The sequence below is a fragment of the Ursus arctos genome, unplaced genomic scaffold, assembly GCF_023065955.2.
Source record: "Ursus arctos isolate Adak ecotype North America unplaced genomic scaffold, UrsArc2.0 scaffold_25, whole genome shotgun sequence".
In the NCBI taxonomy this organism is placed as follows: Eukaryota; Metazoa; Chordata; class Mammalia; order Carnivora; family Ursidae; genus Ursus; species Ursus arctos.
Window position 1 is genome coordinate 24,745,250 of NW_026622930.1, and position 17,011 is coordinate 24,762,260.

General features: G+C 56.8%; 1 protein-coding gene across 1 annotated transcript in view; it reads right to left on the bottom strand.

Annotated features, from left to right (window-relative positions):
- Positions 1–375: 375 nt before the first annotated feature.
- Positions 376–17,011, bottom strand: part of ESRRB (estrogen related receptor beta) — a 165,933-nt gene continuing 149,297 nt past the window's right edge. Inside the window, exons 6-7 of the mRNA XM_026519448.4 lie at positions 9,419–9,688; positions 376–3,842 (exon numbers count right to left, since the gene is read on the bottom strand). Coding sequence (XP_026375233.1) covers positions 3,598–3,842; positions 9,419–9,688 — 515 coding nt within the window. The 3' untranslated portion in view covers positions 376–3,597. The remainder of the gene's footprint in view (positions 3,843–9,418; positions 9,689–17,011) is intronic.

The following is a 17,011-nucleotide window of genomic DNA, read 5'->3' on the forward strand; positions in this document are numbered from 1 at the left end:
ATCCTGCTTCACAAGTTGCATTCCTGAGTTTTGCCACTGAACATGCTTTTAAAATGCCTGCTTGAATATCCAGATAATTCGGAGGCTGAGCTGGTTCTCCTGACGGCCAGGCCCAGCATCGGCCTGAGGCTGAGGGCAGTGCTGTCCAGGGGACAGCGAGCCCAGAAAGGTCACGTGTGAAGAAACTCTCCAACAGGCCATTCCTTATTTATTAGATGCCAGATACATGGGACCAGGACAGAAGAATCCGACGGCATTCGATTTACATGGGGTGGGTGGGGGAGTCTGGGGGAGAACACATACAGAGGCAGAAATACGTACAGAGGGGGATGCAATGAAGGACTGCCATTTTAAAAAATATATACATCTGAAGACGCCATTCCAGCCATTTAATCATTATCAGAAAATAAAACAATCTTTCCACATCGTGCTTTTCTTTGGTGCTGTTCCGTGGGCATGGGCCCCTCTGTCTTGTCTGGTTTGTCACTGCTCCCCGTCTGCCCCCCCAGGCTTCTCCCATCTGCACAGGGGGAGGGGAGGGTCTGCAAGAGGGAAGGGGGGCCCCTGCCACAGAGCTGGGTGCAGATTCTGACTCCCCTGCAGCCCTACCCCCCCCCCCACCTATGCCCTTGAGATCTTTCTACTTGGTTCCTCAATCGTGGCCTGGGGAAATCATCAAGATCTTCTGTATGCAAAAACTGGGAGCCACTACCCAGGCTCCCGTGTGACAAAACCAGTCTAGAAGCTGTAGAAAGGGGGGGACACGGGGACCAAACAAAACCCAGCCAATACCACCTTCTCCACGGTTGGATTTTTACATTTTATTTCTTGGTTCATTTCAATGACCTGTATCATGAGAGTACAAGTGAGAAGGGCAATTTGTTCTTTTACAGATTTTCCAGGAACAGCAATTTTGGGGGCAAGCGAGTTCCTCCCCATTTGGGGGGGAGTGGGCATCCTAAACTCTCCTCGCTTCACCATCCCCCACTAAGTCAGGGCCCCCTCTCCCAGGGAGGCCCCAAAGCTGGCGAGGCCTCCAACTAAGAAGTTGGCCTACATTTTTTCTTTGAATGTCCAGGGGCTGCATCAGTACACACCAGCCGTTCCCACCAGCCAGAGTTCCCGTCGTGCCGGACCCGTCTCCTGCGGCCACGGGGGTTTGAGTGAGAAGCAGCGTCCAGCTCACTGGCACAGAGCCATCGGGCTCGCCACCCCCCCCCCCCGAGGCTCTGATGGCAGGACACCTGCAGAAGCCCCGGATCCACCACACCCCCCCACCACTTGTACCAGTAGCCAAGATGCTTCTGTAAATACCAGCTGTGCACAGGCCCCGCCCTGGCTGACAGCTCGGGGACTCACGCTGGCGACAGAATTGCCCCCCGGGGGAGGAGGTCCCACCCTCAGCTCCCCCTCCTCAAGCACACAGCACAACGGAAGGCAGGGGGAGGTTCCCAACCCTGGCTTCTCTCACCATGAGGGACCTCGAGTTCGGACTTAGGGCATGGATCCTAACAGCTGTCGGGCTGGGGGCTTTGCTCGGGTCCCTTGACGCTTCGATGCCCGTGAGCCCACCCAGATTGGTGCCCAGAGCGCTAGGGATGAAGCACCCCGGACAAAAATTCCAACGCAGACTGTCAGGTGGCTTTGGCCTCCAATTCCCCACAGGCTAGCGGGACAGCACATGTCACTGGGCTGTCAGGCCTCTCGGAACCCTTTCTGTTTTGTACGAGAGGACATCAGAGAGCTACTCTGTGGCTGCTGGGTCTTAGCCGACCCTCAGGCCCAGGGTGACCCTCAGCCCAGTTCAGAGGGGTCGTGTTGGGTGGGGGAGGGGCAGCGTGGCAAAACCAGCATCAGCTGCTTCGCATGGAAGGCTGCAGGGCTGGGGGCAGCCCCTGGCCGCCTGGTGTCCTAGCGACAAGTGGAGCGACCCACGTGCCTCTCCAGGGCTAGGAGGTCGGGTCGATGGGTATGGAAACCCCAGGAAGTATCCCACGTAGGGCTGCTCTGATCCCTGCTTCAGAAAGGGCTTTCCCCATCACGCCCAACCCCCCCTTCATCCTCGGGGGACCCTCAGAGCCACCATCGGCCAACCTGCGTGCAGCGGATGGGGTGCTAAAGGCCTCCCCGAGTGGGTTACAACCAACTTTCGAGGCCACTCACAGGTATCTGGTGACTGTCCCCATTTGCCCGGACGGAGGGGTTTCCTGGGACACAGCTTTTTAGTGCTAAAGCCAGGAACATCCTGGGCAGACCGGGGTGGTTAGTTACCCAACACAGCAGCCAGGAAGACGGGCAGTCCCGCCACAGAGCTGGGCTTTCTCAGTGCACTCGGGGAGTTATGTCACACCTCAGTCCCAGGGTGGCAGCAGCAACCCCTCTGGGCACCGGTGTGCCCAACCTTTTGGAATACAGGGCGCAGGGTGACCCGATGTCTACTGCCCACAGAAGCCAGCCCCTCGGGCAGGCTGGCAACTTCCCGAGCACCCCTTCTTCAGGGTTCCCCCGTCTCCTTATCTCACTTCTGGGACTTTGTGCTCAGCGAAGATTGGTTCAAGCCTCTCCCCATCTTGCCCCACTCCCCCTAGGACTGGCAGCCTGGAAATCAGTGCCCAGGGTGCCCTCAGATGGGGCCAGGCCCCAGAATCCCGAACTTCCCACAGGCCCACCTGCTCTGGACCTGCCCTGAAGGCTGACAGGGGGAAGGGGAAAAGCAAGCAGAAGGGGGAGCTCTGGGAATATTGCTTGGACCCTGCTCTTTTTGGAGCCGGCACTGTTCCAGCTATGGACCCGAAGCCACCTTGGCCGGCTGAACCCACTGAGTGAGCTCTGAGGTAGGGGCAGGGAGTAGCAGGGATCTCCTGGGAGAGGAGAGGAGGACAGGTGGGCCTCGGTGCAGCGGTGACAGGCAGGTGGGAGGGCACCAAGGGGTGGGTGCCCGGAAGACGCACAAGCTCGGGCAGCTGCTCTCTGGATGGCGAGTCCCTAATAGGAGCTGGCTGTGTGTCAGGCTGAAAGGCTGCAGGCCGGGAGCCGTATGGACTGGGGAAGGTGTGGGGCCTCTGGAGGGGCCCCAAAGAACCTCAGAGTAGGCGGGGCCTCTAGAAGAAAGCACCTGCCCTCTGGGAAGGGACAACCTCCCGGTGGCAGCCAGCCTGAATGGGGTGGGGTCCTGGGCGCTGGGCACTGCCCACCCAGGGCTTGGGGTGGGGGATGGGGGTGGGGGTGAGGTTAGGATATGCACTGCCGTCTCTTGGGGGTTTGCTGGGGGAAGGGGGCACTTCCTCGATGGTCTCCAGTCTCAAGGGAGTCAGCCCTGGCCCAGACCTCAGCACTACCCGTGGAGAAGGAAAAAACATACCAAAGAAAAAGCCAGTTACGGATGAGCCCACGCCCTGCCCTCCCCTCCCCACTCCCCTGCCCCGCTGCACTCGGGACTCCGCACACAGCCGGGAGGCGAGAAACCCCTTCCTCGGGGACTGCTCACGGCCATGATACAGGGCTTGAAGGTCGAGGCTGGTGGCGGTGGAGGTCTCCGCGGCGGTCCGTCCGTCCGCCGGTCCGTCCGCGAGAGGGATGGGTCCAGGTGCCGGGCCATCAGACCTTGGCCTCCAGCATCTCCAGGAAGAGTTTGTGCATGGGCACCTTGCCCTGCAGTTTCACGCTGTAGAAGTGCTGCACGGCCTTGGCGGCCGTCTGCCGCAGCAGGGGCAGCGTCAGCAGCAGCTTGCCCGTCCTCCGGGGCTCCTCGTGGCGCTGGCTCAGCTCGTAGTCCTGCAGCGCCTCGTGCAGCAGGTCCTGCAGCTTCTGCACCGCCTCCAGGTCCTCGATGTACATGGAATCTGTGGGCACAGGGCGAGCGTCAGCGGGCCGCCCCGGGCGGGGGGAGGGGGTCTCTGTGCTGTTGCCCCCCCAGATCCTCACTTTACAGAGAAGGCCACGGAGGCTCGTTGAGGCTAAGCGGCCAGCCTGAATTCACAGAGGCCCGTAACAGAGCTGAGGCTAGGACCCAGGGCGTGCTCTGCATGTCGGAAGGTCCTCTCTTGAGAAACCACCGAAAGGAGGCAGCGGAGGCCCTGAAGGACTTGACCTGAGCAGACCGGTCACCGCCCTGGAGCTGCCAGGTGGACTCTGGAGCCAGCCCGGTGGACATGGGAGTCCTGCGTCCCTCATCTGCTAGCTGTGTGACTTTAGGCAAGTCATTTAACTTCTCTGTGCCTTATTTTCCTCATGTGGTAAATGAGATAACAGGCACACCTACCTCAAGAGGTTAATGAGTTACTATAGGTCAAGGGTCAAGAAAACAGTACTTGGCTCAACGCTGAGTGCCCAGCTGGTGGTACCATGACCAGCACCGTCACTGGGACTGTTGCTGCTGCCGCCACCAGGCACCAGCTCGTCTCTGGGGTCATCACTGACCTGACAGAACGCTGGGCACAGAGTGCAAACGCGGAGAAGAGCTGAGCTCTGCGCCCAGGTTCCCTGTGGCGGGGGGCCTGGAAGGAGGCCTGAGACAGCATGGCCGGACGCATGGGCCACAGTGATGATGGAGGCTGCTGGGAGTCCTCTAAAAAACCAAGGAGCGCTCTGGACTCAGGCATGAATTAGGGGTTCAAATGGAAGTTACCTAAATCCCAGCAGGGCAGGCAGACACCTGCTGACAGCTGGCCGACAGTGGGGTCTGAGCTGAAGCCAAGGCCATTTCCTGGCACCCAATCCCGGGGCTCAGAGAAAACAGCCTGCCTTCTCTGACGCTCCTTACAGAGCTCGAGCCACCGCCCCGAACTGCAGCGCCCAACGCCTGCCAAAGGCGGGCAGGCCAGGGTGCCATGTGGATCGAGTGAACTGGAAGCTCTGGGTAGGCTGCCAAGGAAGGTGGGGCGAGGCTGCCGGGTTCCTCAAAAGAGCAGGGCAATGCCTTTGCACGCTGCGTTAGTTGAGGCGCCAAAACGCCAAGGGCCGCTGTTCCAACTGGCTGACCCCAATAACTCCTTCTGACCTTCTGCGGCCACACTCAGCCCATGCCTCCGGGGTCCCGCCTCCTCTTGGGAGAAAAACAGCAGGAGGAAGAGAAGACTCTGGAGTCTTAGATGCTGTGTTATTTTGACCAAGTTACTTAAGCTCCCTGAGATTGTTTCCTCATCTGTAAAACGGAGCAAATGCCTCCGTACCTCATAGGGTCGTGGTGAGGCTTAAAAAGAAATAGCACATGACCAGGCACCTAGTAAGCCCCTGATAAATTAATATTATCATGATCGTGAGGACTCAGCCTGGGGCAAGTGCCTTTAGCGCGCTGCGGACCCACGCCCAACACGCCGCCACTGCCCTGCCCCTCGTTACCAAAGCAGTGGGGACTCTCCTTTGCCACTTGGAGACGGAGCATGGCTCCACTCCTACTTTCTCAGCTGGTTCCAGAATATGTACCCAAGACGCGCTGGTTCCTGTAGGCTGGGACATGGCCATCCAGACTGCCTCCTGCCAGTTTCCTCGCCCCATCCCCCCACCCTCCCCAAGGAGGCCGAAATTGGCAGCTGCCTTCGACCAAAAATGAAATAAAATAACATTGCAAGATTAATTTCTTTGCAATCCATCAGCGAGTCTGTATTGATGGCATTGATAAACTGTTAATTACAAAATCAATGGCTATGAATTTTTTCTGCAGTCAGGGAGCCTTGGAGATGGCCGGGACTTGGGGTGAAAGATGGCCAGCAGGCTCCTGACGGGCTGGGCTTTGGGGGCCCAGCCTGTCTCTGATGTGCTTCACCCTTCTGCCTCGTGTCAGCCCCCGGGGCCACATGAGTGGTCCCGTCCCGGGTGTACAACCTCAGCCGTGGCACCCATGGTGGCCCTGGGGGTGGCCGCCGGGACCGAACCAATGATCTCCTGGCGCCTGCCTCTCCTTCCGCTAACTGTCTGATGGGTGACTGTCCTACCTTGCCGCACCGCCTTTCACGGCCCCAGACCAACCCGAATACAAGCCGGTCCCTTCACAGCACTGGAGCCTCTGGTCTGAGCCCAACCTGCCTGTCTGGCCTTACCCGCCCTACTCCTCCCCACTCCCCGCCAGGGCCCGATGCTGCCCCTCCAGCCACGCCTGTGCCGCCCGAACTCTGCGACTTTCTCAACTACCTGGACCCGCACAACGGCTGCAGGACGGCTGGGAGATGCCACCGGGGCGAGAGTGCGGCTCCCCGGCACTTCACCTCGCGTGACGGTGTGTACTCAGGCCACGCGTGATGCCAGTGAGGCTGCTGATGGGCTCGTGTTACTGAACCACAGCCAGTCGTCAGGTGCTGTGTGTGCCTGTGCGCACGTATCTGCATGCGTGTACGTGTGCATGTGCGTACGTGTATGTGAGCACGTGTGCACGTGTGTGCGTGTGCATGTGTGTCTGTGTGCAAGTGTGTCAGTGCTTGTACAAGTGTCTATACTTGTGAGCACGCATGTCTGTGTGTGCATGTGCACGTCTGTGTGTGCACGCGTGTGAGCACGTGCACGTGTGCGTGCATGTCGTGTGTGTATACGTGTGCATGTGTGCATGCACGCACGTGCCTGTGAGATCAGAGCAAGAGCCGCCAGCTAAGCTGAAAGGCCATCTGAAAGCCGTCACAGCCTGACAGTGAGGGGTGGGGAGGAGGTGACAGCTGACCGGCCTCCCACCTCTTCCCTCTCCTCTCCCGCCAGGGGCCAGCTCGAGCTCTCGGTCAGCTGTGAAGCAGTAAGGAGTGTCTAAAATCAAGGACATGCCCTCCAAGACCTCGCAGCCTTGCTGGTCTCCCCATTCCCACTGTGTCCTCTGCGGCCCCCCGCATTCCCTCCAGCCTCGCGAGCTCCCAGCCCCTCTGGAGGGCTGGTTCCGGTGCTTCCCTGTGAGCCCGGGGGCACAGGCTCACCAGGGGTGAGAACACCGTAGGGCAGGTAATGGGGGAGCTCTGTCGCTCCCCATTTGTTGAATCTATAGGCCCACACAACACGAGGAGTAAACCCCGATGGCAACCAGGGACTCTTGTTAATAATGTATCAATACTGGCTCATTCACCGTCACAAATTACCACACCAACACAAGACGTGAACAATGGGGGAAACTCCACAGACGGGGTGGATGCGCGTGGTGGAGGTGGGTGGGAAGGGGGCACAGAACAGCAGCTCCAGCTGCTCAACTGTTCCGTAAGTTTAAAACCACTTAAAAAAACCGCCAACAGGATGAGCGTTCTCTCACTAAGAATACACTACCATTTTGGAATCTTAAAATGTAAATGGTTTGTATAGAAGCCTGTAAATTTTTAATTATTATTTTGCCTTTGTTTATTAATAAAAGGGAATTAAACTAAAAAAAAAAATGCTTGCCTCTCCATATTAGATCAGATTCCCCGAAAGCAGAGCCCAAAACTAGGGTTCGGGTGCATAGGATTTCTGGAGGGTGTGTTTTCAGGAGAAAGGGAGGGAGGGAGGGAGGCAGGATAGGGTGAGTGTGGGAGCAAGCAAGGTGAGGGTATGGCCTTGGCTTTGGCCTGATCCATGCAGAGCTCCGATCCCACCCTGCCAGGAGCCCAGCCTTTTGTTCCCCTGTGTGGGTCACCATTGGCTGAAGGTGCCGATGTATGGAACTCTCCAGGCAGAGCAGGTGAGGGGAGGGCTTGGTGAAGGGGGCAGCTGGGAGCTGTTAGCAGCAGAACTCCACAGCTGGGGCATGGGAGCTCTAACCCAGTAAAGGGGGGCTGAGCAGGGCCTCTGCAGCATCCCTTGCATTCTCTATGAAGCTATTTGTGAGGGGGACCAACTGTCTGGGTTTGCCAGGGACTGAGGTTTCCCGGGACATAGGACTTTTACTAAAAGCATGACAGTATCAAGCACACCAGCTGGTTACCCTATTTGTACTGTCTCCACCTGGGAACCAGCTCTCCCTCTTCCCTGTGCTGATCCCGCTTTGTTTCCTCTAATATTAATAGTAATGATAATAATTAATATTTATTGAACATTTCCTCTAGGCCAGGCACTGGGCTAAGTGCTTTATCTTCGGTCAATCATTTAAGAGCAAAGTAGCTGGAGGAGACACTGGGCTATCCCCATTTCACACACAGGACAGGGCTATGGAAGGTTGTTGTCAACTTGCCCAACGTCACACGGCTACGAAGTGTCAGAGCTGGAATTGGCACTTGGGTTCCCCAGACTTGAGCCATGGACTTAACACAAGCTGCCCTGTAGCAACTGCCTGATACGCTCTCTTTAGGACAGGGAGCCTGACTCTCCCCTGCATTCTCCAGCCCCCGCTTGGCACAGTGGGGGCGCTCCCTAACTCTGGACACAGACTACAGTCAGCTCGCTCACCTGCATTACCAATGCCCAGCCCCGCTCCCCAGAGTCCAGCCAGAAGCTGGCCCAAGGGGCTGAAGGGATGGAGTGAAGCCTTCTTATTTTTTTTAATGAAAAAAATTTGTTTGAAGATTTATTTATTTATTTTAGAGAGAGCTCGCTAGAGAGCAGGGGGAGGAGAAGAGGGAGGAGGAGAGAGAATCCTCGAGCAGACTCCCCATTAAGGACAGAGCCAGACATAGGGCTCGATCCCAAGACCACGAGACCACGACCTGAGCCGAAATCAAGAGTCAGACGCTTAACCGAATGAGCCACCCAGGCGCCCCTTGAAGCCTCCTTTTTAATGACAGTCCAGACAACTCAGTTGGGGAGGTTTTTCTCTTGTACCTGAGCGATTTGACTGGGAGATTCAAGGCGCAGTTATAAGCTGGGGGTTGGTTTTGCAATCAGAAGACTTTGGTTCGAGTCCTACCTCTGACACCCCTTAATAGTGTCACCCTGGGCAATTTTCTTCACCTCCCGAGGCCTCAGTTCCCACATCCGTAAAATGGGGTTAAAATCATGAGAACCTTGCTCGTAGGGTTGCGTGTAAGAATTAAGTTCATAGCTAATTTATTTAACAGGCTGAACACTTATTATGCGCCGGGCATGCTGTGCGTATAATCATATATAAACAAATCCCTTCCATAGTCTGGTGGGGTAGGGACTCTTTATTATTCCCATTTTACTGATAAAAAAAATGAGGCACAGAAGGAAGCGACTTGGCCAAGGGGTCGAAGCAGGATCTGACTCTTAGCAACGTGGCTACAGAATCCGTGTCCCTAACCAGCGTGCGGGGCTAGACGTTCGAGGCCGAGTCTAGTGCCCGGCGACCCCAGGGTCGGGCAGCGCCTGCCTACCGCTGGCCTTCATCAACCCGCTCTGGGCTCCAGGCCAACCCCTGCGCAGCCTCTGGTGACGAGCAGCTCTGCACCGTCACGCCATCCCGCCCCTCACGGCGGCCCCGCGCACAGGCCCCAGAGCTGCGCACAGGCCCCAGAGCTGCGCCCCCCGGGCCCCACGAGACCTCCGGAAGCTCCCCCTGCGGGCCCCACACCCGCCCTACCTGAGTTGGCCAGAGCCAGGGCCTTGAGGGTCACGAACTCCTCCTTCTCCACCCTGAGCTTCTTGTACCGGCGCACCAGCTGCAGGATGGCCCGGTAGAGCTCCAGCAGCCCCGCGAGGCGGGAGTGCTCCTCGTCCATGATGTAGTCCTCCGCATACACCAGCTTGTCGTCGTAGGGCAGCGAGCGGTACGCGATACCCAGGATGAGGATCTCCATCCAGGCGCTCTGCAGCAGGCTCATCTGGTCCCCCAGAGAGAGGTTCGAGAAGCCTGCAGGAAGGAGGGGCGGGGAGGGCGGCAGCCGTCAGGTGGGCTGGCTGGAGGAGGTGGGCCCGGGCCCCTCCGGATCCCGCCCCTGCCTCGGTACCCGCTACACTCCTAGTCCCTCCTTGGTCAGTGAGTCAGACAGGGAATTCGTGGGAACGACGTACCCAGCAAGAGCTCAGGACATGTTGACAGTTGTTATCACTATTACCGTTAGTTCTACGCTGTAGGGGCTTTTTAACTAAATGCATTTGTAACGTAAGGAGTTATTAAATTCATAGTGGAATCGAGAGGCAGCAGTACAGGGTCCGCTCCCCCTGGGGACTTTCAGATTCCTCTCTGCTCAACCAGGGGAGCTTCTGGTGTTCTGAAGCGACAGCCGATCCTCAGTGCCGAGTCTCAGCTGTGTGTGGACCCAAGGGCCCAACCCGGAAAGAGGACTCAGCTGTTCCTGGCCAGTGACACCCGCCCCCCGCCCCCAGTGACCACAGCCTGGGGCAGCTAAGAGCTCCAGAGACCCCAGGGTCAGGGGGCACTTTCTCACAGGCAGCCTGTCCTCCAGGGGTCAGACCCCTGCTGCCCTGTCATCGCTCTCCACCTAACAATGACCCGAGCTGTCCTGCATTCTGTGAGCTTAGAATCATGGGGGTCTCCCCCTCCTTGCTAGCGAGGAGGCTGACTCCAGAGTGAAAGGAGGTCCGTGATGGGGATGGCTCCAGAATTATGTCCCCATCTCGTCCAATGGGCTCGGGAGATTGCCTGGGCCTGAATCCCGACTTGCCCTTTGCCAGCTGGAGGCTGACCGCGGGAAAGCTGTGTAACTGCCCCAAACCTCAGTGTCCTCCTCTATGAAATGGGTAGAACTGTAGCACCTGCTTCAGACTCGCATGAGGTCTACATGCGACCACGATTTGCAACATACATCGTGTTCACGGAGCTCATACAATTGTTACTGGTGATGAGATGAAAGTCTTCTACCAAATGAGAAGTGTGTCCGGAATTGCATTACACGTGCACTTAGGCACGGAACGATGAACGTCTTGACTTGAGAGGGAGGGTAGAGAAGTAGTAGGCGGGGGAGGAGGAGGACAGGGAGGGAGGGAAGCTGACTTTCTAACCCCTTGGCCACCAAACACAAGGCAGTAACTTCAACCAGAAACTCAGCGACTGGCGGCCGCAGTGACCATACGCCAGACTGAAGGAAAGAGCGACAAGCACCGTGCGTCGTGGGCCCTGGGAGGAGGGGATTTCCGGGGGTGAGCTGCTCCTTCACTGGCTGACTGGCACCTGCCCCCGCACGGTGCACGGTGCCGCGGATGTGGGGGCTGCAGGACGAAGAGGCGGGGCACCACAGCAGCCAGCTCCACTCCCCTCGCCTTCATGCCCAGCGAGCCTGAGCAAGGGGATGCCTGAGGCGGTCGTTACCATTACTGCTTTTGTTGTTAGTAGCGAGCTGTTGGCAGGACTCTCCTCTCCCTTCTGGGCATAGCTGGAGGCCTGGGGTGGTCCCAAGCTTCCGGACAGGCCCATTGCTCTGGGTTTCCATGGAGTCTGTCCTACTCTCACCTGCTGTCCCCTGAGTCTAGACCCCACTGTCCCCCTCCATTTTCAAACCAGCGCATGGGTCCCCCTCTGCCGGAGAGCAGCCTCTTAGTCCAGTCACCACGGTTCCCGAGTGCGATCTGTATTCCCCTGGCTTCGGCCCATCGGCTGGCTGCCAGCACCGCTGGTGACTGACAAAACAGCTGGGCAATGTCACCGATGGCCGGGGGCAGGCCTGGACCCACGCACCTCCTCGGGGAGAGGCTGTGGCACCGGTGGGCCAGGTGCGTGAGTGCTGTCTGCATCCTGGTGTGCACGGGGGTGTGTGGCAGCCTGTGGCGGCAGGGACAGCCGGGAGGTAATAAAACGCAGATAGAATGGACATCCAATTTCCCTTATCGGGCCTCTGAGCGGGAGAGGCCTTGGGCGACATTAATTAACAGATCCCAATCAGCCGGCTCGTGAGGGTGTGTGCACGCGGGGACGTGGGGGGCTGCTCTGGAAGCAGACAGACTGGGGGGGAAGACGTAGGAGGTGGACAGGGCGAAATTAACAGACAACTGAATCGGAAGGTGGCAAAAAGGGAGGTGAGGGAGGAGGGAGGCTTCTGGAAAGGAAGGAGAAAAGACCCCTGTGAGGCCCATCACACAGGTACCATCCTTAGTGTTAACAGCACGCTTCTGTCTCTTCATTCGTTTGGCCATTCCTCACTGGGCACCGGTTAAGCACCAGGCGCTGTGGACAGAATGACAAACTCGAACAGAACTGGCCCCCGGGTGCAAGAGCTCGCAGTCAAGAAGGAAAGGGACGCCCCGAGCTCTGCTGGGACCTCGTGGTTCGGACAGTTCGAAGAACCAGAGAGATGGAGGGGCTCTGAAAACACACTGAGCCCTGAAGGGTGAGAGGAGCTCCGAAGCGGGTGGCGAGGGCGCTGCCGGTGAGCACACCCAGGGGTGCTGGGATGGGTTGCCCTGTGCTGCCCATCTTCCCGCCCCCACTGCCGAGCACCAGGCCTGGGACAAAGAAGACGCCCAATGCATATTCCTAGCAGAGTCGAATAAACACATGCCACTGGGCCCTGACTCCTAGGTGACAAGAAAAGGGACCCACGAAGAACTCAGTGCACCCTCTTCGCCCTGCAGACACAAGTTCAGACTTCGCCACCGCTGCCCCTTGTGTACAAGCCAGAGATAGGCGGCGGGAGGAGGGGAGACGGCACCTCTTGAGAGTTTGTGTCTCCCTCCAAGGCTAGACCTCTCCGCTAGTGGACCCGGCCCCTAACTTCTCTCCTCCTCCTTCAAAAGGAGCTGGAAGAGGCTTTGAAAATCCAAATGTCCTCTCCGAAGTGCTGAACGGTCCACAGAGACTGCTTCACTCTGCGCAACTCAGGGGAGACATATGTGCTATGGTCTCATATTTGAAAGAGCCCAAATATTTCCTCGTACTTGAAGAAATAAACACTAGAAGAGAAAATGGAAAATGAAAAATAAAAACAGCTCTAGGAGGAAGGAGGAGAGGCAACAGGGCTGGAAGGGAGGGTTTTGTGGGCACATTTTTATCTAGTTTTGGCTTTTGAACTTGTCCATATTTAAGATGTTCTCAAAATACAACTAAATCAAGCAGAAAACAAAGGCTTGCTCCCTTCAACCTAGCAAGTCCACTGCTAGGACTTCCTCCCGCAACCACACAGAGATAAATGGGAAAGAATGTTTGTTAGATCAGTCTGTAATGACCCCAAGCCGGAAACAACCTAAATGTAACTAATGCGATACATGTAATTACTATATAAACGTAATTATTAGCTAAATGAATGGCACATTAGAAGCCACCAGAAAGAATGAGGTAGATTTTCGTGGGTGTGGAAAGATACCTAAGAACACAAGGAAGACGTAACTACTAAGGGAACAGACACCAGAGCCAGACTGTCTGCTGGAATCCTAGCTCTGCCAGCCACTGGCTGTGACCCTAGGCACGTCCACGTCTCTGTGCCTCAGTTTCCTCCTCTGTAAAATGGGCATACTACTACTACTACTGCTTCCCTCATGGGACTGCTGGGATGAAATAAGCTGATGTGTGGAACACTTAGTCTACTGCCCAGCACAAGGTAAGGGCTGCTATGTTACATAATTAAATGAAAGAAGCAGGATGTAAAGCAGCATTCAAGAACGGTCCTACGGTGGGGGGAGAACACACGTGCGTGCACACACGCACGCACACATGCACAGGAAATTCCCAGAAGGATGGTTAAGAAAGATGAGGGATCTGGAACTCATAATACCCATCCCTCTGTCCCATCTGACATCTTTACTAGAAGCACATATTCTTCCTTTTATTTAAACCCAAATGAAGGGCTGAAGCCCTCCGCCCAGCCCTTCAGCCAAGCACCTTGCACTTCTGTTCTTCTGCGCTGGACTGGGTCTCCTCCTCCATCAGGCAATCAGCAATTCTGGGACAGGGCTTGCTGCTGGGAGAGGCTGGGGTGGCCCGTCCCAGGGGCGTCATGCACTGCCCCCTTGAGGTCCTGCCCAAGCTGGCTGCTGCCCCCACCCGTCTCCCCAGGTCTCCCACCTGAGCTCTGCTGCCCCTCCCCCCAAAGTTGCTTTATCTGCACCAAAGGATCTGATAACATTCAGGCTCTTCCCAAGCCCCCATCCCCCAGTGATTTGACAGCATGAGCTCCTAGAATTTAAGAAAAAAAAAAAAGGGCATGTAATTTGTGGCAAGTGGAGTTCATAATCTGTTAATTTATTATCGTTTCTGTCGACCTGGAGGGCCATTAGCAGAGGTAATAAAGGGAGATGTAATTATAGGATCTGAGGCCACTCCAGACACAGCTGCTGTCACTCGGCAACCCATATTTCATTGGCCGCCGGCATTCTCTCCCCTGCGGGAGCCAGACGGTGGCTACCTGGGAGCGGGGCTGCTGAGGAACCCTCCGTAGGAGGCCTCTAGGGGGTCCCCTGCAGAGCTGTGCACTGTCAGCCTGGGCCAGGCAGCGCTGGCAGGAGGGGGCTCTCCTGGGCGGGGGCAGCCTCCGGGCCGCCTGGGGTGGTGGGATTGCTGGCTCATAACGTCTAGAGGCTGCAGCTCAGCAAGGGAAACCCACGGCTTCGCAAAGGCTGCTGCCTCTAGGGCGCATGTGTCGCTCATGGGGAACAGGGGTGGGCACTCTGAAGACTTGGGCTCGTCCCCCGGCAACACAGGACGCGGTGAATTCAACTCAAGGTAAAAGCCTGCGTGCGGCGTAGGGCAACTGCAGACAGACTGGAATGGACGGCCGCTAGTCTGTGTGTATCGCCATCAGCCCCCGTTCCCCACGGAACTCACCCGTGGGACAGTGTCCTCTGTGCTCAAAAACAGGAGTGAAAGGAGCGGGGCTGCTGGGAAATGAGTTTGTGCCCAAATGATCCTTCCTCCTGGCCACGCTGGTCGCCCAGTGCCCGTGTGCACAGGTCAGCTTCTGGGCTCAGCGTGAAAACTTGTGTTCGTGGCGCCCTGATGCCCTTCTGATGGCCACCGCCCATCATCCTGAAGGCCTAGCTCGGGTTCTGCTCTCTGCCCCCCCAGCCCCTGGCGTCCCTCCTGCCTGGGGACTCGGTCCCGTGGTGGTTCTTGCTGCATTCTAAGTGTGTGGGACAGGAGATGGGCTGTGGGGTGATCACGTTGAAGCAGCATTCATGCAGGTTCCTGACACTATTCGGTCTCTTTTTTATGTTTAGAATTTTCCATGAAAAAGTATTTTATTTTTTTTTAAAAATTATCCATCTTATTCCCAAATGAGATCCTTGGGGCAGAAATTCATCTAATTCTTTATATCAGCCACAACTCCCAGCAGGAGACCTTACATAGAGTTAACACTCAATAAATGCACGTGAAGGCAAGTATGAAGCGCCCTCTGTGTGCCAGGCTCCGAACAGATACGGAGAGGCCAGCCCATACTGAGCCAGGAGAGACCGCCTCCTGCGCTTACGTTAAGTGGGCTGGGCGCTAACCTGAGCCGTCTCAAGAAGCCAGTCCTTCTGCCGTCCAGGATCCAGCATGGGCAGGACGGACAGCAGTCCTGGGGTGGGGGGGTGCCCTGGCCTGCACCTACCCTGCTAAACCTGCTCCTTCTGGCTCGCTCTCCCTCCCTAAGGGCTAGTGAGCAGGTCTGCGAGTGAGTTTTCTGTCTCATCTTAAGTCGATTAGTTTAAATGTATCAGGCACTTGCTATGTCATCACCCCTAATGGAAGGTTTACACGCAGTGGCAGGAGACTCTTAATTAATTTTACCTTAAACACTAGAAGGTCAGGCCCAAATAATTCAGCATGCAAATTTATGCAAAACAGGCAAATTAGTGTTTCAGACAGACAAATGAGCCCCTATGTTTATTTTATTTTTTAATCAAAAAGAATTCAGCTTTGGACAAAGAAAAATGAAGATGTGAAAGGAGGCTTTTCATACTATTAGCAAAGACAACCACAAGGTCAGGGTCCGGCCACTTATCAAGCACCCACTGTGTGCGGGGGGCTGGACTAGGATTCCCGATTCACAGGCAAGGACACTAAGCTCAGGGAAAGGAGATCCCCTGCAAGGCCCTGAAGGACAGAGCTGGGATCAGAGCTCAGGTCGGCCTGAATCCAAAGTCCGTGCCCCCGAAGGCCACTCCGCTCTGCCCACCGCCCTGCTGGTGGGCACCGATGGGAGATGGAGCCGCGGGGCGGGCAGACACGGGAGAGAGTGGGTGCAAGGGAGACAGCGCCTCCTGGTTCTTCTAGAGGCGTTGAGGGGACTGGAGGCAGGACAAGGAAGCAGTGACCTGGGGGGCCGCCAGGAGCCACTCCTGAGCCACTGCTGGGACGCAGCGGGGGAAGGAGTGTGCGATGCCGGGGAGGGCAGGGTGTGAGGGGCAGGGGGAGCTGTCCCGGATTTGGCCCTGGGTTAGTGGAGCAATCCAGGCTGAGGTGTCTTAAGCAGTGGCTTGACCCCCCATCTGTGCTGAATCAGCACAGGCCAGATTCAAAACTACTGAGTGTGTCATCCCAAGAGGCTGAGCTCCTCAGTAAGGGCGCTCCAGCCCAGATCCCCCGTGAGCCCGCCCCGAGTCAGAAGCCAGGGGCCGCCAGGGAGTCCCTGCGGAAGGAATGCTACGCTTCCTGCCAGCTGCACGACACCAGCATCACCTCCCGAGCCCTGGTCTGCAGGAAGACTCCTTCCTGGAGGTGTGCACACGTCTTACGTACAGACGTTCTGACTCGCCCGCATCAGCTGTGGGCCTCAGCATCTGAAGCCCAGGACACGTTCGCAGCATCACGTGCATGCCGCAGTCATTTTTCAGAGCTGCAGGGTCTAGCGACAGAAGATGAACTGCCCCATGTCACAGAGCTGCCGTGGATCTTTGCCAGAGGAAGAGAACGTCCCCACCACACCAGGAGATGAGCTATTAGAAGCGTACAAGGAATAAACCGCAAAGACTTCAGAAAACTCCCAACATGTGTGCAATGCAACAGATGTGGGTATCGGTGTCTACACAACTAACTGTTTCCACAGTTCAGCCAGAAGAAAGAAGCTAAAAGACAGGTCTGCGGAGACACAGTGAAGGAAGTCGGCGTCACCCGAAGCGTATTTAGGACACATCCCATGCAGAGGCAGGCCTCCCTCACCATCGGGCCCGCGGCAACAGGGAGCGCAGTGAACACTAGCGTGTACCGTCCACCACACTCATACTCCCAGTTCACCCTCACGTCAAAGCCCACGAAGAGGTGCGGCTCTTATTCCCTATTCACAGGGGGCTCGGTGACCCGCCC